This window comes from Hyperolius riggenbachi, chromosome 6 (assembly GCF_040937935.1).
Source record: "Hyperolius riggenbachi isolate aHypRig1 chromosome 6, aHypRig1.pri, whole genome shotgun sequence".
In the NCBI taxonomy this organism is placed as follows: Eukaryota; Metazoa; Chordata; class Amphibia; order Anura; family Hyperoliidae; genus Hyperolius; species Hyperolius riggenbachi.
The window spans coordinates 151983806-152008658 of NC_090651.1; the positions used below are offsets into that span (position 1 = coordinate 151983806).

Consider the following 24853-nt stretch of genomic DNA (forward strand, 5'->3'; position numbering starts at 1 on the left):
GTGAATCAACCCCCAAGTCAGCTAGCTAATTGTACAAGCTGTTAGTCGGTATTTCTCCTGTCTGGCCCTCTGGGAAATTGCTGATGTTGCTGAAACCCAAGAGAAGCTGAAGACGTGTTTGACACTTCTGCTGTCCAAAGGATTAACTGTATACACATCACTATAGCAACAGGAACGTGAGCCCTACTGTCCCAGTTTGAAACATACTGTATTGTATGGCTCTCACGGAATTTCATTTTAAAATACGTGGCGTTTATGGCTCTCTCAGCCAAAAAGGTTCCTGACCCCTGATCTAGAGAGTTTTCTGTATATAATATGTAGCCGTAGTTTATAGGTAGGAAATGGTATTCACTTGATGTAGCTATATAGAGCTGATGTATGTTCTGCTTATCTGGGTTTCCTGATATTTTTAAGACTGCTGTATATCACTTCTGTAACCAAGGCTGGACAACGAGCATTGTAGACTCATGTAATAAATCTTTAACTGACTTGGAGTGTCTGGAATTTGTGTAACAAGCTTCAGCTGTGTGAATGTCAAGCTAAGGCTCAACACACACCATACAATCTTGGTTGTTCAATCTTACCACTTTTATGTAGTATAAGAGCTTATCCAATTTATCATTCAAGGTATTTTCAATCTGTTGGCCCTTATACTACATAGATTTGGTAAATCTGTACAACCAAGATTGTATGGTGTGTGCTGAGCATAAGTGTGGTCATTGGATTGCTGGTGCTGAACCGTGGTTACCAAGGAGAACCACGTAACCAGATATTAACAGTTATCTCTCACAATGCAATGAGGTTCACACCCGCCGCTCACGCAGTCCCGCCACTCGGTGCACGTGCGCACCCGCCACTCGTGCATGCGTGCACCCGCCCGTCCGTGTACAAGCCCGCCCAGCTCACTGGCCCCGTCTGCAAGTCCCAATGGCTGTCTGGGTCCGTGCTGCACACATGCGCAGTAGCAAGAAGCACGGACCCAGCGACACAGAGACAGGTATACACAGGTACACCTGTCTCTTATTATATAGGATAAGGAAAAAGATCTCTTTCAAAAAGCCCCAGATAGTAAACAAAATGGTAGATGGAGTAGTTCCCTCTCAGGCTTTTCAAAATGGGGAAGGGATGACCTACTTAGATGTTGGTATGATGCAAGAACAAATGACCATTGTTATTTCACCTCCTGGTCCTGCAGTACTCCTGCTATGAGTAGTATGCAATGTGAAAAGAAGTTGGCCGAATGAACTCTGTAGAGTTGGTTCTTGCTAGCTGGGTCTTTTAAATGTTGGTATGTGGATCAGTTGAAAGCCCACATGAGCATTCCCGACAGGGTAGTGGGGGGGAATAATGACATTCCTAACGGTTTTCTAATCTGCTTCCTCAGGGAGGATTGAATATTAGTGACTGCTGCTGAGCTGCACAAGCATGTACTATAAGGGGCAACACGGTGACGTAATGGTTAGCGCTCTTGCCTTGTAGTGGTGGGTCCCCGGTTCGAATTCCAGCCAGGTCAACATCTGCAAGGAATTTGTATGTTCTCCCTGTGTGTGTGTGGGTTTCCTCTGGGCACTCCGGTTTCTTCCCACATCCCAAAAACATACAGATACTGTAAGTTAATTTGCTTCCCCCTCAATTGGCCCTAGACTATGATACATCCACTACATGATACATACATAGACGTATGACTATGGTAGGGACTAGATTGCGAACCCCTCTGAGGCACAGTTAGGGACAAGACAATATACTCTGTACAACACTCACTGCATAATATGTCGGCGCTATATAAATGCTTAAACAATAATAAGGATTGTGATTTATGTGGGCCCATGTTCAATGAACCCTGATGTGAGGGATTTATGGTGGTTTTATGAATGTGGAATGTTTTAATGTTTCATAAAGCAGTTTACACTTAGATGAGTATGTTAAACGCTCACATATGAGAGCAAGAGGTGCACTAATCAGTACTTCCAGTACAGAGGCATAGTGATGGGTGGAGTATCTATACTAGAGGGATACCCTGATCTCATGTGATTAAACCTTATAATTTGGTTCTGAATGGAGTGCAGTAAGCCTCTTTTCATTTGGTGGCTCAGTGATGGGAAACTGTCAAAGCAGGAGGATTAGCCTTACTATCCCAGGGAAAAACCACATATATAAGTAGATAGTACTTGATCTACTTACATAACACATGTATTTTACTGTCCACATTTTGATTTCAGTGAATTTTATATAGTAAATGAAGATAATTCTGTTGCTGGTGGGAACCTTGTCTTTTGCCCACAGTATTAGGCTAAATCCTGATGTCATTTCTTCCCTTAACTTTTTTATTTTCTCCTCCAATCACTGAGTCACCTCAGCCTTGCTTGTAAACAAGAGTGAGCAGAGGATAATGTCAGCTATTCAGCAGTCTACTCAGCCAATCAGTGAGAAGCAGGAAGGTGGAAGGGTCACTTGCAATGGCACAGGAAAGAGCCTGGGGACTAGAGTTGGGCCGAACCTCCGATTTTAGGTTCGCGAACCGGGTTCGCGAACTTCCGCGGAAGGTTCGGTTCGCGTTAAAGTTCGCGAACCGCAATAGACTTCAATGGGGATGCGAACTTTGAAAAAAAAAAATAATTATGCTGGCCACAAAAGTGATGGAAAAGATGTTTCAAGGGGTCTAACACCTGGAGGGGGGCATGGCGGAGTGGGATACACGCCAAAAGTCCCCGGGAAAAATCTGGATTTGACGAAAAGCAGCGTTTTAAGGGCAGAAATCACATTGAATGCTAAATGACAGGCCTAAAGTGCTTTAAAACATCTTGCATGTGTATACATCAATCAGGTAGTGTAATTAAGGTACTGCTTCACACTGACACACCAAACTCCACTGAACAGAACAGGTATGCAGTGGCGGGTTCACTAAACAGGTATACAGTGGCGGGTCCACTGAACAGAACAGGTATGCAGTGGTGGGTTCACAGAACAGGTATGCAGTGGTGGGTTCACAGAACAGGTATGCAGTGGCAGCAGGATCACTGAACAGGTATGCAGTGGTGGGTGGGTTCACAGAACAGGTATGCAGTGGTGGGTTCACAGAACAGGTATGCAGTGGCAGCAGGATCACTGAACAGGTATGCAGTGGTGGGTGGGTTCACAGAACAGGTATGCAGTGGTGGGTTCACAGAACAGGTATGCAGTGGTGGTGGGTGGGTTCACAGAACAAGTATGCAGTGGCAGGATCACTGAACAGGTATGCAGTGGTGGGTGGGTTCACAGAACAGGTATGCAGTGGCAGCAGGATCACTGAACAGGTATGCAGTGGTGGGTGGGTTCACAGAACAGGTATGCAGTGGCAGGATCACTGAACAGGTATGCAGTGGTGGTGGGTGGGTTCACAGAACAGGTATGCAGTGGCAGGATCACTGAACAGGTATGCAGTGGCAGGATCACAGTACAGGTATGCAGTGGGCTGAGGGCTCACTGAACAGAACAGGTATGCAGCCAGGAAGAAGTTAAGCCTAACTAATCTTTCCCTATATGAGAGACTGCAGCAGCTCGCCCTACTCTCACTAATGCAGGCACACGAGTGGCCGTAATGGCCGCCGCTGCCTGCCTTATATAAGGGGGGTGGGGCTCCAGGGGCTAGTGTAGCCTAATTGGCTACACTGGGCCTGCTGACTGTGATGTAGAGGGTCAAAGTTGACCCTCAGGTGCATTATGGGGCGAACCGAACTTCTTCCGCAAAACGTTCGCGTGCGGTACCCGCACGCGAACCACCTAAGTTCGCGCGAACCACGTTCGCCGGCGAACCGTTCGGCCCAACTCTACTGGGGACTACGAAAATATAATAACAGCAGAGAGATTCCTGAATAGATTGGAGAGCTTGTACTTGCAGAGAGAGATTTCTGGAGCATTTAGACTCACTGCAGTGTTTAAATAGAATTTGGTTTTGAGGCTAGCAATCCCGCTTTAAGAAAGCAGCCCTGAAGATAATGTATACTACTGTGCAATACTGTGCAAAGAAAATTCTAGATGGGTGTAGCTGGCTTTTGTGGTCATTAGATATGTCCAAGTGTAGAAAAAAGAAACCCAAGACTCCTGCGACACGGCTATCCCCCTGTGGGACACAGGAGTGATCGGCAGTGATAGGCTGAAGCCTATCACAGCCGATTGCTGTGATAGGCTGGCCGGGGGAGGGTGGGAAAAAATAAAGAAAAATACACTTTTTTATTAAAAAAAAAGAAGAAAATAAATATTTGTCAAAAAAATAAACATCTGGGGGGCGATCTGTTGGTAGGGAGAAAAGGGGGGAATCACTTGTGTGCTGTGTTGTGCGACCCTGCAGCAAGCCTTTAAAGCTGCAGTGGCCCTTTTAGCAAAACATGGCCTGGTCTTTAGGGAGGTTTAGCACTGTGGTCCTCAAGTGGTTAATAAGACTCCAATTTTATGCAATGCCTTTCACGAGTAGCATCCCACTTCATCAAGCAGTACAAGGAGCTTGTAAAAAGTCCCGAAAGGTATGAGCATCTCCGTGAGCAAGAGGTGCACTAATCAGTACTTCTAGAGGAATACTGATGGATGGAGTATCTATACTAGAGGAATACCTGGATCTCAAGCGATTAGACCTTATAATTTGGATCTGAATGGAGTGCACTAAAGCCACATACACAAGCTCAACAAAAGTCTTTTACTATGAACAACTTTACAAACAACTACGATTAAAAAAGTTGGAAAGATACGTCTTGGCCTGCAAACAACTTTTATACACGCAGAACAACTTGACGGACAACTTGACGAACAACTACAAATTTACATATTGTTACTCAACTGGTGAACGACTAATATGTTCTATTTATTATTGGAAGTTATTAAAAAGTCATAGCAGACTTCTGTACACATTGCCATGTTGGACACAACTTCTCTCAGTTGTTCGTCAAGTCAATCCAACAGTTGGATTGACTTGAGCTGCATCTTATCAGTTGTTGGTCACCTCTTATCAGTGATAACGCCTTGACAAAAGTTGTCCAACTTCTTCAAGTTGTTTGATAACTGTGCATTTAAAAGACTTGTTTTGATCGTGTTTATGAGCCTCCTGCTGGGAATACACGGTACGTTTTTTGCGTTCGATTTCGCGCCTGATTGATTTTTGCGCTCGATTCCGTGCTCGATTTGCTTATCTTTTGCTCGTTTTTCTTATCTTTTACCATTGTTCCCTATGCAAAATCGAGCGTGGAATCGATCGGGCGGGAGATCGGACGTGACGGAAATGATCAATCGAGCCATCTTAATGTCTCAGAAACGTACCGTGTATTCCCAGCATTAAAGAGAACCCAAGGTGGGTTTCTGCAATCAATATTAGGACACAGAGGCAGATTCTGCATACTATCACCAGCCTCTGTGTCCTTATAGTGTGCCCCCACTCTCCCCCCATGCTCTGCTGTCCCCCCTTATAAAAACCGCCAGGCTAGCAACACACAGATTGTCGCTAGTCGGCTGTTTACATTCAGGCTGCCACTCACCACCACTCCCCCGCCTCCTGTATAGAGTGTCTCCCTGCCTGCGTCCCTTCCCTCCCCGCCTCTATAAGCTTCCTCCAATTGGCTTACAGAGGTGGGGAGGGAAGAGTACGCAGGCGGGGTGTTGCGCTATACAGGAGGCAGGGGAGCTGCGGTGAGTGGCAGTCTGAATGTAAACAGCTGACTAGCGATAATCTGTGTGCTGCTAGCCAGGCAGTTTTTATAAGGTGGGACAGCAGAGCACGGGGGGGGGGAGAGTGGGGGCACACTATAAGGACACAGAGGCTGGTGATAGTATGCAGAATGTGCCTCTGTTGCTTAATATTGATTGCAGAAACCCACCTCAGGTTCTCTTTAAGCCTCTTTTCATTTGGAGACTCAATGTTCCCACTTAGTGGTGGGAAACTGTTAAGAAAGCAGCACTGAAGATAATGTATACTACTTTATAAAGAAAAGTCTAGATGGGTGTAACAGGCTTTTGTGGTCATTAGATATGTCCAAGTGTAGAAAAAGATACCCAAAACTCCTGCTTTACTTAATACATTACTATGCAGAACAATAGTAGCTTCTGTATTTACTTTAAGCAAAGTAGTATTGTCATAGTTGTAGAAACATAGACACTTGAGCTGTTTTGTCAGGCTGGCTGAGAATGAATATGGAAAGACCATTTTAATAATATTGAACTACAAAAAGTGCTGTGCAGCCATGATATGTTTAAAGAAAACCATGTCAAAATAAACATACACATGTCGCACTCACCTCCTGTGTAGTCTACTCATCAATCTCTTTCTCCTCTCCCGTGTCCTGTTTGTGCACTGTGATCGATGGAATTCTCCATCCTCCATTTTGAAAATGGCCATTACCCCATAACAGCTTCCTGGTCAGTACACTGTTAAATTGTAATATTGTCAAAAAAACATATAATATCAACTCATGCGCCTCTGCAATAAAATGAATTGCTCACATTTATTTGTAAAAAGAACAATGAAGATAATGATAAAAATAATAATGATTAAAATAATCACCATTCACCAATAGGCACTACTCTCAAAACCACTTCTCCAAAGGTGCTTCACATAGAATCTAAATGGATCCTATTAATGCCTCTTAAGATCAGTCTGTTCGGCTTTTCGGTGGGAAGTGGTTTATCCTACAAACTCAGTGCAGCCAATTATCAATATTACAAGCGCACCAATACTAGTATTATATAAATATAAATTGTAATATTGCCCACTTGAGCCATAGAAAAACATGAACATTGCCTCGCACATTAGTTGTCCTTTCAGTTATAACTGACAGCAACTGCTATATAACTGACATCAACTGATATATTTCATTTCTGACAAAATCTTGTCAGAATTATAGGGAATCATTGTTAGAAGAAAATGGTGAACTTCTAAGAGGAACTGACGGGGAGGTAAGTATGTAATATTCATTTGCAGGTACATCAGGTGTTTATTTTAAATAATTTTACTTGGTTTAGGTTCACTTTAAAATCAATGAAAGGCATGCACACCATGAAAATATCATTAGCACAGTAGCGTGGATCGAGGGGGGAGGCCCTAGAGCTGCGCAGCCGCACTAACGCGTATGCGGACTGCGCAGCCGTGGCTGGCTCCGGCGGCCATCTTGGGAGAGGAAGGGGAGCCCGACCCCGTCCGTGGGGTCGGGAGCGGCACGGGGGCGATCAGACTGCGGGGACCCGGCGGAACTGCACGGAGGGCGCGGACGGCGTCCTCCGTGCATTTAAAACTGATTAAGGTACTTATCTTTTTTTCGCTATTTGGGCTCGTAAGTCCTTTAAGACCATTCCTCAAATTCTCCAAAAGTGCATCAAAACTATTAAAGGAGAAAGTAAGGTTGACAATTTCAGATTTTATTGGTTGTGCAAACCTGATTTCATTTTAGAAATTATTGTTTGTTTTTAAGTGGCATTGTTTAATTGTTATAAAGAGGAAACAAATAAAAAATATTAAGACAAAAGATTGTAATTACTGTGTCTTAAATGTGGGATAATGCATGATAATTTGACATACAACACCTGCATTGAACAGGATAATGTAAGGGAAAGTTAACTTATAGGGATGTGGATGCTTCATTGTAAACAATACCAGTTGCTCGACAGTCCTGCACATTTTGTTGCCTGCAGTAGTGTCTGAATCACACACCTCAAACAAGCATACAGCTAATACACTCTGACTTGACTCCAAGCACCTGATGTGCATGCTTCTTCAGGGGCTGGGGCTACAAGTATTAAAGACACAGAATCAGCAGGATTCTCAGGCACCTGGTATGACTTTCACAAACCAAAACAATAAAGTTCACAGTTTATGCTCCGTTTAAGAAAAGATTGTAACACAAACCTGCCTTTGCCATGACCATATTCAAGACAAGGTTGGTGAGAGTCAAGGTTATGTATATTGCTTCAGCAGTGTGTGCACAAAACAACATGAGCAAGCATATTACACATTTAAACAAATATATGATCGAAATATACTGAAATTTTTTATATATGTACATAAAACCAAAAACATTTACCTGGCAATAGACATCCTGGTGTAGCCAAAAAAACGTATCTGGATGCTTCCTCAACTCATGGTATAGAGTCCAAAATTGGCCCTTCCTATGCCGCACTTGCAGCATAGGATGCATCCAGAATCTCCTGGCCCTTGGTCTGCCCCTCATATATGTTGCTACAGCAAATAACAACATCAGATCATCATACATTTTCTTCCAAACAAGCAAACAACAAACTCTCCAAAAACCTCTCTCTATACTCCTCAACAAACCCACAAGACTGTGAAGGACAACTCCCTTTTTATATTGTTCAATTGACCTTAATTAACCTTAATTATTTAATTCGAAACACATACATCATCAATATAACACTTTTCAACCCTTTGTTTGAGAGATTTCAACCTCTTTGAGGTCAAAAACGCAAACCGCAAACGCTAGCAAAGACGCTACCCTTATTTTATGAAACGCTAATCAGCTCACATAAACGCCTAGCGTTTTGAGGATCTGCTAGCGGTTTTGGTGTGCACTGGGCCTTAGACTGAAATACAAAGCCTGCATGCAAAGAGTTAGAATAATGTGTTCAGTTACAACGTAGAACTGTGAACAGCCCCATAGAAGTGAATGGGCAGTGAGCTGATATGCAGACATATTCTGCAACGCAACTCGCTGCATGCAGGCTTTGTATTAAAGTCTATGTCCAGTCTCCATTGCAGTTCACAAAAATAACACATTATAATGCATGAGTTGTGCAACTGACCACTGTGAACCAACCCTGAAAATTAAATACCCTTCAGTGATTGTATAGATAAATGATAGCACATCTTTTAGGGCTGGTGCACACCGGAGCGGTTCTGGAGCATTTTTTAAAATGCTTGCAGGGGGAAAACCACTTGGCTAATGAAAGTGAATGGGATGGTGCACACCAGAGCGGTTGTTTTTTTCCACAAACGCAAACTCGGGGGCTGCAGCATTTTTTAGATTTCTTAGGCGTTTCTGCCTCAATGTTAAAGTATAGGAAATTTGTAATCTGCTACACAAAAACGCTCCAAAAAACGCTAGGCATGTTTAGAAAACATCTCTAAACATGCCTAGAATCGCTAAAATCTGCTTAAAAAACCTCTAGTGTTTTGCAGATCTGCTAGACTGAGGTTTTTGGTGTGCACTGGGCCTTACATTGTGCTTTATAAAAGTTACATCAACTATCAAGTATGTTGCATTGTAATTTCTTTTTTTCTTGTTTTACAGTCTGCCACACCAAACCCAGGTAAATATGATACTCTTTTGTATACAGTAGTAGGTGATCTAATTAGTGAGGGGAAATGTTTGAAGGCACGTTGTCATAAACAGGATTAAATTCTCCAAATTATACCCTGTAATTGGAATTCAAGGGCTGGTTGCAGCTATGGGAATGATTTATTAAAATAATGAAAATTGGATTCATCTGATTAGATTCCGCTAATTTTCACATTATATGCCAGTATTTAAAACCTTGCCATTGTTTGCCAACAAATTCACACAAACCAGATAGGTTTACCACACATTTAAATGTTTTCTTCTCCATCAAGATCACCTGCAGGTTTAGAAATAAAAAAAAATCCATAAGATAGCTCAATACGTCCAAAATCATATATTTGGGCATAGGAGACTTCTGCACGTAAAAATGCTGGTTTAAAAATGTAGTCATGTGACTGGAGGCTGCAGAGCTGAACAAGTTAATTGGGGGTTTTGTGAGAGGGGCTGCTGTTCACTAATAATTTAAGCTTGCATACACATTTAATGCACATAATGTTGCATAAAATGTGCATTAAATATGCTTATATCTCATGCAACTGCAAAGGGTGGGCACAGACAGAACTCTCTGAGAGGACTGCAGCCTGTAGCTTTGAAAGTCTATGATACAGGAAGTCAGGAGTGAAGGAGCTTCTGACTAAGCCCTTTTTTAAGTACACCTGAACTGAGAGGGATATGAATGCGACCATAGTTATTTCCTTTCAAACAATACCAGTAGCCTGGCAGTACTGCTGATCTGTTTGGCTGCAGTAGTGTCTGAATCACACATCTGAAACAAGCATGTGGCTAATCCAGTCAGACTTCAGTCAGAGCACCTCATCTGCATACTTGTTCAAGGTCTATGGCTGAAAGTATTAGAGGCAGAGAATCAGAAGGACAGCCATGGAATTAATACTGCTTAATGATTATCTGGGGGCGAAACTCGGTCAGAAGTGAAATACTTACCATAAGGAGAGGTAAGCCTCCACTGGCTTCCCATGCTGCCCTCTGGTCCTTCGTTCTTGAGCCCAGACCCCCCAAAGGGATCCAACAAGCTTCTATCAGATTCCATGCTCGCAACCACGCTCCACTTTACACATGAGCGCTGCTGTACGCAGTAACCCGCAGTAACATGAGCGCTCCTGTGCAGTAACCCGGAGCTGATCATTCACGAGCAGCTCTGTGCTACTAGGCAGGTGCAGCCATGCTTGTGCAGGTGCTGAGAGGTCGCACTCATGCATAAAGAGCACTGTCACAAAGTCCATAAGGGTTCCGGGCAGTGACAGAGGACTGGAGGACAGTGTGGGAAGCCACTGGAAAATCCATAGGCTTCCCTCTACTTAGGTAAGTTTTTTACTTTTGACCCGAGGTTCACCTTGGGCTATCTTTAAAAAGAAATAAATATGTTAGCCTCCATATCCCTCTTGCTTCAGGTTTTAACATCAGCTATTCAAGGCATTTGCACACAGATAAAAAAGAAATTGTGCTACTAAGTGCCTACACAGACAGGACTAAGAAAATGACTGTGTTTATGTTTGGGCTTTAAGTTCCAGGCATTATAAATATATCACTAGGTACCCCCACCCTTGTATTAACCCTCCTGGCGGTTTGACAAAATCCGCCAGAGGGCAGCAAATACGTTTTTTTTAAATTTTTTTTTTTTTCATGTAGCGAGACGAGGTCTCGCTACATGATAGCCGCTGCTCAGCGGCATCCCCCCAGCCCCTCCGATCGCCGCCGGCGATCGGAGATCAAGAGATCCCGTTCAAAGAACGGGATCTCTTGGAGGGCTTCCCCCGTCGCCATGGCGACGGGCGGGATGACGTCACCGACGTCATCGACGTCATGACGTCAAAGGGGACTCCGATCCACCCCACGGCGCTGCCTGGCACTGATTGGCCAGGCAGCGCACGGGGTCTGGGGGGGGGGGGGGCGTCTGCGGCGCGACGGGTAGCGGCGGATCGGCGGGTAGCGGCGGCGATCGGACACTGCACGCAGCTAGCAAAGTGCTAGCTGCGTGCAGGAAAAAAAAAATTATGCAAATCGGCCCAGCGGGGCCTGAGCGGTGCCTCCCGGCGGCTTACCCCGAGCTCAGCTCGGGCTTACCGCCAGGAGGGTTAAGGAATGCCATTCTATATAATAAAACCCCTGTGTCTCTGCGTCCTGTCCCTGTGTGTGTGTGTGTCTGCATTTGCGCTACTGCGCAAGTGCCGCAGGGACAGCCTGGGAGAGGAGCAGGACGGGCCAGGGGGGGTGGCCAAGCGGGTGTGTGCGCACGCTCTGTCATGTGGTGGCGATGACAGTGGGCTAAGGTCACTAGTTAAGAAATAAAATCACAAAATCCCATTAGCCATGTGTTTATAATTATCTTATATGTCCATGTGTGATGGAGAAGGATATATTTTTCAGCATTTTACATTAATAAATGTATCTGCTCATATACAGTACAAACATGCTGCTTGAGGACCTTTGTAGTTAAAGTTGTAAAATGAATATTGTATTGTTTTTTGCAGCTTTTTCAATATCTACCTATGATGTCACATCAAGAAGCATATATGTCCAGTGGTCTAAAGTTTCAGGTGCCGCGTCATATAAAATTACAGCGACCCCTTATTTATCAGCGGGTCAGCCCTCATTTGCGGTATTTAATCCAGCCACGGTGATTGGCACAGTGAATACTCTGTTGCCGAATACTAACTATACTGTCCTGGTGGAAGCCATGGACACAAATGGTAATACCATAGCCAATGCTAACATTCTCCAACTAACAGGTCAGTGAGATTTTTCTACTATTTAAGGCATTTTTAGAATTTAAGTTCAAGACCCATATTATTCTTATTATTAATACTTTGTTCATTCTTATCTAGCCCCTGAGGTGCCCATTATTGATAAGGCATATTCCAAATTGAGTAACAGCATCACTGTGGAATGGCCTGCGGTACCTGGAGCTGCAAGCTATCAGATCATTGCTCAGGCTGGACAGCTATTCTATGACTCTTTTGTCACCAGTTCTCCAGGGACTGTGACCGGCCTACTAGCTGCTACCAACTATAAAATCACAGTGAGGTCCATCAATTCTGCTGGAAAGAGTCAACCTTCTCCACCTAAATGGGCTCAAACAGGTAAGGCGTGAGTCTGTAGATTATAGAAAATGTTCTGTAACAGGAAATGCAGAATATTTTGTTGTGTAATCGTAATAAAGAAACGGTGTGCCAACAAATTAAAATGTTAACATGTTTGTTTGTCAGACACTACCCCTAGTAAATACTGATATTTTTGGTGCCCTCTCCCATATGGAATATGCAGTTTTAAAGTAAAAATGTATTAAATAAGTATCAGTGCACTTGCCCACCATCTTGCATGTTGTTAGGATACACAGGGAGGTGGAGGATTTATAGATCCGGTCCTTTTGTAGAGAGCTGCCAATAGGGCAGAGCTAATGGTTGCATGAACCAAAGGGGGAGCAAAACAAAGTTAGCTGGAGCTTTCAGGTGTTGACAAAGCAGGTTACAGGGCCATAGTGAAAAAATTAAAGAGACCTGGCTGGGCTCAAAACTCACAGATAGCCTGAGGCAAACACAGTGTTCCAAAATAAATTAGATGGTTGGTGCCACATATCCAACAGGCATGTAGGTTAAGCTCCTCTGGGCCAATCTCCTAGAGGACTCTCTGCACTAGAGGGGTCCCTGTACTAGAGGGGTCCCTGCGCTAATGGTGGATGAATCCACATCCTACCATACAATATGCATATCCATGATTGGAAACACAATTAGTATAGGGTAAAGAGCCTGAGAATAGACCTACCTGAGGTCACCTGCAAGGGCATGAGCCCCTAACCTCGTAGGGTGCTGTCTGATATCGGAGGGGGGTGGTCACCAGCAGATTCCCCATGTGCCTTTACACTCACCAAACAATAAAGAGACTTGGGCTAAAAATGTACAGATTGCCAGCGGCTACCACAGCATCTTAAAATAAACAAGATTGTTGGTGCCCCATATCCAACAGGCATGTGGCTTATGCCTCTCAGCCTCTACAAGGCCATAATGTAGCTACACACCTCTGGCATTGATGTGGAATTTGAACTTGGGCCTTCCTCCAACTCTGATCCACTTCGACACAGCACCAATCATACACAAACCTCAAAAGAGGAAAAAAGTAGAGAAGCTTAATATTCAATAATTCACATTGATAACATGAAAAAAGGGACATTCAAGAGCTAAGTAACCATACGCTTCCAGATAAAATAATTAAAGAGGAAATGTAGAGAAAATTGCATAATGTCAGCGTTTGCCCATCATAAAATGTTTCCTCTCCTTTATTTACATTCTAAAATGTATCACTGGTGGTGACATCTTTAGTTCTGCCAGTTGATTTGTACAGAATGTTTGTTACTAAGAGTTCTATGCACAGAGGGAGATACTACTTGCTTGGTAGTTGTAAAAAGCCCTTATTTCCCACAATGCAACCAGGTTCACAGACAGCAAACTGTCAGGACCAAGGTCATCATCGCATCACACTGTGGGAGGAGTTTCACCACAATATCAGCCACACAGACCCTCCCCTCCCAAAATGCCTCTCTCCCTCCTTTCCATTGCAGAGTCCCGATTAGAGTGTAAGTAAAATGAGAGGTTACTCATCCAGCTCTCGCATTCCACTGATGGGATCTCCCTTCAGTGGGGGGTACCATTAGCTACTTAATGCTGAGGTTCCTCTAACTACCTAATACTTGTGGGCACCTCTAGCTACTTAATATTGAAGGTACTTCTGGCTACCTAATACTAAGGGACACCTGTAGCTACCTATGATGGGTAAGGGAAGTAAGGGAGCGATGACAACTGGGCCAGCCAACACACTGCGGTGGTCCAACAGGGGTTTGTAAGTTCATGGAGGGCAAAGTCTATGGTGCCAGGACATCTGTGCCTATAGGCTCCTGTGATGTAAATCTAGGCCTGGCCCCATGTAAAACTCTCACTGGGGCGCCCTGCTCCTTAGTTGCGTCACTGGGCAAGATGCTGACTTTTTGTGTAGAAACAATTTGACTTACACTTCTAAGTGTAAGAGGTGTGCATTCATGTACACTTTATTACTTCTACTATTCTTTTGAAGTATCTATTTCATTTTCATTTTTACTACATTTCTATGTTATTTCTATGATGCACAGTTCACATCTAAAAATATCTGTTCTTTACCAATGGCTGTACTGGGATGGTAACATTTGTTTTCCCCCTGAGAAACGGTGCAATACTGATATAGCATACACTACGCTTTAGCTTTACAGTTTTATGCTGATTCTGCATGCAATTTTTTATGTAGTATTCAGTATGGAGAATTCATGTATTTTTCTCTAGGACAGCGTATATTGAAATAGATGCAGCAAATAGATGCAGGAAATGTTGGAAATGTATGAACCTTTAACCTGTGTTAATCAAGACATGACCTGCAGATCCTGTCTGTGCCACAAGTAAAGGGAACAAACTACAGAAAACATTGAGATTACTAAAAGGAAAAAAATATATACCATTAATAATGTTTATATTATGAATACTAAGTCTAGTATAAGCTTGTTAGTGTCTGAATCATTTACATAGCAGCTGGTGAGTTTTTGTGTGATTAAATCAGATTCATTTCTCTCCAATAATTCTAGTTTTGGCAGCTCCATCAGTCAGTGTGGCATCCCTAAGCAGCGACTCTGTGAGTGTTAGCTGGCAGCCTGTCCCTTCAGCTGTGCTCTACTCGGTTTCTGTTATGAGATCTGATGGATCAGGCACCAGATACACCCTGAACACCACTTCCTTATCCCTCAATTTCACCTCCCTGGACCCAAGCACTGTTTATACCATCAAGGTTGATGCCTGGGATGCTAATGGAACACCAGGAGATGATGCTACTAAAAACCAAATTACACGTAAGTAACACTTTGGTGTACAATAAAGAATACGTAATAGGTTTTGGATTGTGCTCAGATGTGTGAAGCCCAGTATGACTAGATCTTTTAATCTAACTAGCAGATCCTGTACAGCAAACATGACTGGCACATCCAAGTCCTTTCCCATATAGCGAGACTAGGGACAGAGTGACTTATGTGGAGAAATACAACAATAACAGGCTGAAAAAAATCCAACAGGAGCAATCATGCTTAGGCAGGGTCCACTCTGGAGGATAGATGGTACCAGTGGAGTAGGCTTAGGGGATACAGAAGTTGCAACCAAACCATGGCTGGTACTGCCATTAAGGCAAAGGAGCTATTGCCTTGCAAAAGCTGGACAATGGTGTTTGTTAAGGTGGCCATTCATCAGTTGATGTGCCACCAGATTGACCATCACATAGACCCATCTCTATTCAAAACTGATCAAAGAGGAATGCTTTGCCTGGCCATCGATTTCCAATAGATTTTAGCATGAAATGTCCCCCCCCCCCTGCCCCTCCCCTTCCTTACAAGTGTAAATGTGTCCTCTCCATGCTGTGTGCAGTGTTGAAGGCTCACTTGTATCCTGGCCTCTTTCGATGTCCGGCATCACCGCGAGTGCCTATACCATATGCATGGGCGTCACTACACTGGGGCACAGGACCCCCCTGGGAGTCACTGTGCCACCCCTGAGTGCCCCACCCAGCTCAGTAACATACAGTTAACTGTTTCTAGGATCCAGCAGCATACAGTGAACAGGATAGGGTCTGTAAAAAAAACTCTCCACCTGAGCCTATGTAGGTGTTAAAGTGAACCTAAACTGAGAAGGATCTGGATGTTTCCTTTTAAATAATACCAGTTGCCTGACTCTCCTGCTGATCCTGTGTTTCTAATACTTTTAGCCACAGCCCTTGAACAAGCATGCAGATCAGGTGCTCTGACTGGAGTCAGACTGGATTAGCTGCATACTTGTTTCAGGTGTGTGATTGAGCCATTACTGCAGCTAAAGAGATCAGCAGGATGCCAGGCAACTGGTATTGTTTAAAAGGAAACATCCATATCCCTCTCAGTTTATGTGCACTTTAAGTAAACCAAGGGTCTTATCTGTTTGCCATAAATACCTCACAATCTGTGCAAGGTCCCTTGTAATTAATGTATCTGGATGACACTTATATTTGCACACAAAAAAAAAAATATATGTATCTCTCTACCAGCTTCTGATTGTATGTTATAACATTGTCAGTCAACAGGAACAGAGTCTGAAGAAGGCTTACAAGCTGAAATCATACTGTTTTTCTTTTAAACTAGCCAATACACTACAGCTTGTCTTTTACAGACAGGAAGTTTTGAATCGGGATAATAATCCTGATTCAAAACGTACAGTCTGTAAAAATACAAGCCCTAGTCTCCAGCAAAGCTCAGCTACTAAGATAAGGAATATCACACACAGTGTTTCTCTCCTTCCTGCTTCTTCCCCCTCCCCTTGCTTGTAGAGTCATAAGACACAGGCTGGGGGCTGGAATGATTTGTCTGTGATCTGTCCACACAGGAGCAGCTTGTTAGCAACTTAAAACATGCCAGCAAACCAACCAAGTATATCTGTAGGTAATTTCATCAATAATAGCACCATAATTTGGACAACCTATTTGTGATGTTTACATTTGGTTCCTATCATTGCTGAACTACTTTGCTTTAATTGTATTACCTAAGTTAGGCAAAGGCAAACACAAACATTGATTATGATCACCCAAATTGGCCCCGCCAGCCAGCCTTTGTGCCCCCCCAAAATTTGAAGCTGGAGCCGCCACTGACCATATGACAATGGCGCATGTAGTGACGTTGCGCATTCTCCTGCCAATTGATTTTCATTTTTTGACATGTATGACGTAGCTGCCTGGACACTATTTGACCTTTTATGAACTGTAACCAGTGCTTATTTTTGGAGTAGGGCTGATATTTCAATCATACTCAGAAATCCTGAAAAATAATGCAAGGGCTTATTTTCTGGATTGCTATTATTTTTGTTGGAACCATGGTAGCTTCAGTCAGTACCCATCTGTCAAGATCTTTGTTAAGGTTTATAAGTCTATGCCATTTTTACTAATATTTTTAATTTTACTGCTATTTTTACTATGTATAGTTTTGAGAAGTTGGGGATCATGATTTACGGAGGAGCTACATGACCTATACAAATACACTTTGCAAGTAGCACCAAGTGTAGTCACTAAAGGTGATCAATGACATACTACCATAATCATTTTAGCTGGCATGCAAATTACACGCAGCCTTGAGCTTTCAAAACAGCCATTTAAAATCATTAGGAAGAGCATTTGACTGGCTTAATTTCAATCTGTACGCAATTTGCATTAAATTTCCAATAGATCCAGAGTGATTAGCATCTCAACGACCATCTCTAATAGTACCACATCTCCATGGTAACTACTAATAACCATATCATTTACATAATTATTTACTTTATCTCACATGTATACATTTTATTTTGGATTTCTATTTTAGGCCCTGCTGCTCCATCTGATTTGCAGATTGCTTTCAACAGTGTAGCTTTGGAGGCCACATTCTCTGTTCCTGGAGCTAATGCTTCATCAAACTACACCGTGCTTCTGAATGGGGGAAACATTACTGCTAACTGTACAATGTCTCTGTCTGCCTGCACAATCCCTTCTTTACAGTGTGGGACAAACTATGCTGTGTCATTGGTAGCAAGCAATGAAGCTGGGTCTACCCTTTCACCTAAGACTTGGAGTCTTTTATCAGGTGAGTAATTGTTCAGACAGTAGACATTAGAGGACTGGTTAGTATTTTAATGAACTCTAAAAGTGTGAATGTGCTGGGATTAGGTAAAAGGACGGAAACCCCTGGCCGCCTTCTCCTAAATGTAGTTGTAACTACCCCGGTGCCTGTGCATCAATACTGCTGCTGTCTCTGCACTCTCCTTACTCATTCGTGCCCCACCTGGGTTCTGGCGTATTGCACGTGGGGAGCGTATGTGATGTTGAGGTGACCCCACATGAGGTGGCAAGGTGATGAGGCGGAGTCACTAGGCTGATTCCCCCCCCCAAATTTATGGTGAAATCATCCAAGAATCGGCCTGCTTTATGGTGGCCAATAGAACGATTAGAGTGATTAGAGAGAAATTTGTCTCCTGGTCGATAAGCCGCCAAAATCGATCGATGTATGGCCACATTTACACATGTGTAAAACAATGGGGACACATTCTCTGACAGCTAAATTGCTTGTCCTTCAAATTTCCCAAGAAGAATAAGGGAGCGTGCACTGTGGAGAGCTGTAAATAGGAATGAATTAGGACAAGAGGAGCTTAGAATGCAAAATATGTCTACTGAGCCCTTAATCTGGTACTGCTCTTTCAGGCAGGGCTTTGACACCTGTTAAATATCCCCTTTTAACACCTGTGTTTTCTTAGCTTATCTGACCCTAATGTCTGGTAAAACAGGAAATTTCAGATTGTTCATTTTCAACATGCCTGACAATTTCCACTCGAGAAATGTATCCATTTTGTGTAATACTGATCTCAAAATCTAGTCCTTTCTTGATCATAAAAAAAAAGCTGTTGACATAGTCAACTGAAAAAAACCCAAATAGTTAACACCAATATAAGCTCCTTCCTGAATTAAAAGCATACAAAGTCAGAAGCCTTTAAAATAGAATGGAAGTAAAAAATGTTAGTAATTGATCTTTCAGTAAATGCTAAGAAGTATACCTCAAGTATTGCCAGATCCTGCAACTTCCACCTCTGCAACATCTCCAAGATCCGCTCCTACCTGTCCCCTGACACCACTAAACTCCTTATCCACGCCCTTGTCATATCCCGCCTAGACTACTGCAATTCTCTTTTGTCTGGCCTCCCCTCTAACCGTACTGCCCCACTTCAATTGGTAATGAATGCGGCAGCCAGACTGATACATTCTTCTCACCGCAGCGCCTCTACAACTATGCTCTGTAAAGCCCTACACTGGCTCCCCATCAGCTTTAGGATCAATTTCAAAATCCTGTGCTTGGCCTACAAATCAGTGCACAAGACCTGCCCGACCTACATCTCTGATCTGGTCCACAGGCACATACCAGCCCGCCCCCTCCGATCCTCCAATGACCTGCGCCTAGTCGCACCCAGGGCCGGCCCTAGACTTTTTGCCGCCTGAGGCAAATTTTTTAAAAATTGCCACCGCCGCCGCCCCCCCCCCCCCCCTGGGAGGCCGCCGAGCTGGAGCGGTAGCTGGAAGGACGGGGGTATTGGGCCAGCGGCGGGGAGGGGGGTCGGACCCCCCCCTCCCTCGCCTGGGTCCCCCGTCCTCCACTCCCCTCCAGCCTTAAATAGAAGCAGCCGCTGTGTTAGAGGAACGGGTGGGGAGGACACTCACCTCTTCCCAGCGTGCGCTCCACTGACGTCACTTCCTGCAGCGTTGCAGGAAGTGACGTCAGTGGAGCGCACGCTGGAACGAGGAAGAGGTGAGTCCTCCCCGCCCGTTCCTCTAACACATAGCGGCTGCTTCTATTTAAGGCTGGAGGGGAGCGGAGGACGGGGGACCCAGGCGAGGGAGGGGGGGGGGTCCGACCCTCCTCCCCGCCGCTGGCCCAATACCCCCGTCCTGCCAGCTACCCCTCCAGCCGGCTCCCCGCACCCACGGACGGGCGGGTGCCGCCCCTGGAAATTTGCCGCCTGAGGCAAAAGTTTCACCCCGCCTCATGAGCGGGCCGGCCCTGGTCGCACCATGCCTAACTCAGTCACATGCACGATTGCAGGACTTCACCAGGGCTGCCCCTACTCTCTGGAACTCGCTCCCACCAGCTGTCAGCTTTGCCCCCACCTTTAGTACCTTCAAACGAGCTCTCAAGACTCACCTCTTCACGCTCACATACCCCCCTACACCAGCACCATAATATGTTCTGTTAGACACCCTCTCAAAAGATGCACCTATCGTCTCCACCCCCACCCTTTAGATTTTAAGCCTCTGGCAGGGCCCTCTCCCTTAGTGTTCCCAGCTTAATCATGCAATCTTACTGACAATCACCCCTCTTGTGGACTAGAACAGTCTCTATTTTGACCTATGACACTGTATTGTTATCAAATCATTTGCATGATCTTGTTTTGTTGTAAGTTTCCGTATGTTCTACCTCAGGGGTCTCAAACTCGCGGCCCGCGGGCCATTTGCGGCCCTCGATACAATATTTTGTGGCCCTCGCCGGCAAAAGCTTCCTTATAGTTCGCTTCAGTGCTCCCAAGTAATCCGCCGCATCCCTGCCGCTAAACGAGGGCTGCAGAGCTCCCAAATCGCCTGGGGGGCAATCCGCCGGCATTTCCTGGAAGAGGCAGAGCTTTCAGCTCCAGCTCTGCCCCTCCTGACGTCAATCGCCGCACGGATCGCCACCTCGCCCCGCCCCTCTCTGTGAAGGAAGAGTGAGAGGGGCGGGCAGAGGCGGCGATGCGCCGTGATTGTGAAATTCCTTATGCGGCCCAGTCTCATCTTGACTTTGTCTTCTGCGGCCCCCAGGTAAATCGAGTTTGAGACCCCTGTTGTACCTTGTATGTTAACCCATTTATCTATTGTGCAGCGCTGCGTAATATGTTGGCGCTTTATAAATACAATAAATAATAATAATAAGTGTTGGTAAATGACCTGAAATGTTGCTGGATATATATAGTAACTCCCTTTCCCTCTCAGTCCCATGTGCACCCAGTGGAATTACAGTTGTTGAAGACAACCCTGGCAATCTCACTGTTGCCTGGTCCCAAGGAAACCTCTCTGATTATTATGTCGTGTTTGTGAAGAGTGATGATGGAATTGAAGTACACTGTAATACATCCCAGTCTCCATGCTATTTTCCTACTGAATGTGGGTTCACGTACTTCATGAGTGTCTTTGCTTATAACAAGGCAGGACAAAGCCCTTTGGGTGAGCTCCTCAACTATACTACAGGTAAGAAGATGTGACATCAAAATAGACTGATTTCCATCCTAATGGATAATTGTGAAATATTTGGTTATATTAACTACAAAGTCAGTAAATAACACACAGTGATATTGGTTTTTGTTCAGCCGTCCTACAATACCTTAATAGGCAGCTCTGGGTAGGAAAATTTAAAATATCCTGGTTACTTCCCCCTCCCCTTACCACCAGCACATTGACAGGTTACATTTTAGCAGCTATGAAATGGACATTCAGATGAATGTTCTAGGGCCATGGACTAAGGTTTATAGCTCTATACCATGGTTGTCCATCCTCCTCCTCCTACAGCAAATTGGATGAGTGTTGTGTCATTAGCATGGGACACAGAACATGCCTCCAGCATTTACAAGGAAATACCAGAGAAAGCACACGACTTTCAATCTACAGAAGAGATCTTTTATAATCTACCCTCATAACTCATGGTGACCCATTAACACTGAGAGTATAAGGGACGCAAAAAGCAGCGTTCAGTATAATATGTCTTCTTAAAACAGGTATTTGTGATAATTCAGCTTTAAAGTTTCCTACAATGCATCACTTCTGAATGTGCAAATTATCTATTATTGCCCAAAAAAGTTTTACAAGTACATCAACTCTAAAAAAAGAAAGGTTGACTGTATAGGACTCCTAAAGGATGAAGGTGGAAACTCAATGGTGGATGACCAAGGTAAGGCAGAGTTATTAAATGCTTTCTTTGCTTCTGTCTTTACAAAGGAAACAGCACTGTTGCAAATTACAGAGGCGGAAGAGTCTCAATCTTCTAACTGTAATATTAAATACTTAACGCAGGGAGAAGTAAAGGCAAGACTAAATAAATTAAAAATAGACAAGGCACCTGGCCCGGATGGCATGCATCCTCGGGTCCTAAGGGAATTAAGTTCAGTTATAGATAAACCCCTTTATCTTATCTTTTGTGACTCTCTTGCAACTGGCAGAGTCCCAGTGGATTGGCGTACAGCCCACGTTTTCCCATTATTTAAGAAGGGCAAAAAATCAGATCCAGGAAATTATAGACCTGTAAGCTTAACATCAGTTGTATGCAAACTATTTGAGGGGTTACTAAGAGATACTATACATGACTTCATAGTAGAAAATAATCTTATTTCTCAGCATCAACATGGGTTTACTAAAGACAGGTCCTGTTTGACTAACATGCTCAGCTTTTATGAGGTAGTGAATGCTAATATGGATATTGGGAATGCTGTAGATGTGATATACTTAGACTTTGCTAAGGCCTTCGACACTGTTCCCCACAAAAGTCTGGTGCAAAAGATGAGGATGCAAGGACTGGGGAAGAGTCTGTGTGCTTGGATAGGGAACTGGCTAATGGACAGAAAACAAAGAGTTGTGGTCAATGGATCATACTCAAAATGGGAGACTGTTAGCAGTGGGGTCCCACAGGGGTCTGTACTGGGTCCAGTGCTCTTCAATTTATTTATTAATGACCTAGTGGATACAGTAGTGAGCAATGTTGCTATTTTTGCAGATGATACAAAATTGTGCAGAATCATCAACTCTAAGGAAGATAGTGTTATATTGCAACAGGATCTGGATAGGATGGCTATATGGGCACATACATGGCAGATGAAATTCAATGTTGACAAATGTAAAGTCATGCATTTTGGTCGTACCAATGGTCTAACACCATACAAAATAAATGGGATACAGTTGGGAACATCAAACTTGGAGAAGGACTTAGGAGTACTCATCGACAACAAGTTAAATAATCGTACTCAATGCCAAGCCGCTGCAGCTAAAGCTAACAAAATTTTGGGATGCATTAAAAGGGAAATAAAAACTCGAGATGCTGGCATAATATTGCCCCTGTTTAACTCTCTAGTAAGGCCACATCTGGAATATGGAATTCAGTTCTGGGCACCACATTACAAAAAAGATATTGCAGTTTTAGAGCAGGTGCAGAGACGAGCAACAAAATTGATACGTGGGATGGAAGGTCTCACTTACCAAGAAAGGTTAGATAAACTGGGTTTATTTAGTCTAGAGAAAAGACGCCTTAGAGGAGATCTAATTAACATGTATAAATACATCAGAGGGCAATATAATAGCTTAGCGGATGAGCTTTTTGTCCCTAGGCCTTCTCAAAGGACTAGAGGACATGATCTGCGCATGGAGGAAAAACGTTTTAGCCATTTATTTAGGAAAGGGTTCTTTACAGTAAGAGTGATTAAGATGTGGAATGCATTGCCACAGGAAGTCGTTATGGCAAACTCTATACCTGCATTTAAAGGGGGCTTAGATGCTTTCCTTGCGTTGAATGACATCCATGGCTACAATTACTAGGTAATGCCAATGATGTTGATCCAGGGATTTTATCTGATTGCCATCTGGAGTCGGGAAGGAATTTTTACCTTGTAAGGGTTTTTTCGCCTTCCTCTGGATCAACAGGGATATGTGAGGGAGCAGGCTGGAGTTGTACTTTGTACTGGTTGAACTCGATGGACGTATGTCTTTTTTCAACCAAAGTAACTATGTAACTATGTAACTATGCCCCTGAAGCCAGGCTTACATCCAAAACCACTGGTGTATAGCAAGCCTATAGCTATACATTTTACAGATCCACATCAACCCAACATACAGACAGCCTGTTTCAGACTATCTGGTCCACATTGGATTGAAGTGACTCTGTATAATTTATAAGCTATAGGCTTGCTGTACACCAGCGGTTCTGGATGTATGCCTGCCTTCAGTGGCATAAAGAGATGATTTTCATATTCAGTAGTGATGCATTGTGGGAGACAACATTTTCTCATTTAAAGCTGAATGATCACAAATACCTTCTGTTTTAAGTAGGCAAATTACACTCAGCAGGACTTTTAATTTAGAAACTATGATAAACTATAACTATAATGGCATCTGTCATTCTTGTATGGATGGATTTAAAAAGACACTGAAGCAAAAATAAAAAATTGATCTAATGAATTTGTTGTGAAGTACAGATAAGTACTAGAACATTAGTAGCAAAGAAAATATTCTCATATTTTTATTTTCAGTTATATAGTTTTTTTGCATCATTCTGGTAGCAGTATGACTTGACAAAGGACGTCAAGTCCGAAACAGCAGGCTGTCACCATTGCTATAATACTTGTCTGCTTTTTTGCTATAAATACGGACTGAATGTCATTTTAATGGCGTTTGAATAAAGAGCATTATTTTTGGTGGTGCCAGCTCTGTGGACTCCATTGCATCATTGTCTAATATTTGCAGTTTACACACTACTCAGCATTCTAAATGATTTTACAGAGCAGGCAAGTGAACTTTTGAACCCTTCTCTACTGATAAAAAGAAATTACAATGACTGACAGTTGAGATAACAAGCTACAGAAGACAGAGCTCTCTGTGACTTTGAAAGTCGTGGAGCTCTATGGCTCTCTTGCATAGATAACAACTAGCATTTCTTAACTCTACCTATGGAAACAATATTAGACGTATGTCTCTGCTCCTAATGTTTTATTTCCTAGCTGTACTACACATTCAAATCATATCATAATTTTTTTTTTGCGCTTCAGTGTCTCTTTAAGGATAATGGTGTTTTCTCTCTACTCATCCAAATTTTGTTTTTGATAATCTTTTTTTATGCTGATATTAAACAGTGTATCAAAAAACACGTAAGGTGTTTGATAGTCTGATGATTGTCTTCTCTACTGAATAATATTTTCATG

At 43.4% G+C, this 24853-nt stretch overlaps 1 protein-coding gene across 1 annotated transcript in view; it reads left to right on the forward strand.

Annotated features, from left to right (window-relative positions):
- FNDC7 (fibronectin type III domain containing 7) overlaps positions 1-24853 on the forward strand; it is a 66955-nt gene that overhangs the window by 22536 nt on the left and 19566 nt on the right. The window contains exons 3-8 of the mRNA XM_068242104.1: positions 9261-9279; positions 11798-12055; positions 12152-12406; positions 14929-15189; positions 17707-17964; positions 20889-21143. Coding sequence (XP_068098205.1) covers positions 9261-9279; positions 11798-12055; positions 12152-12406; positions 14929-15189; positions 17707-17964; positions 20889-21143 — 1306 coding nt within the window. The remainder of the gene's footprint in view (positions 1-9260; positions 9280-11797; positions 12056-12151; positions 12407-14928; positions 15190-17706; positions 17965-20888; positions 21144-24853) is intronic.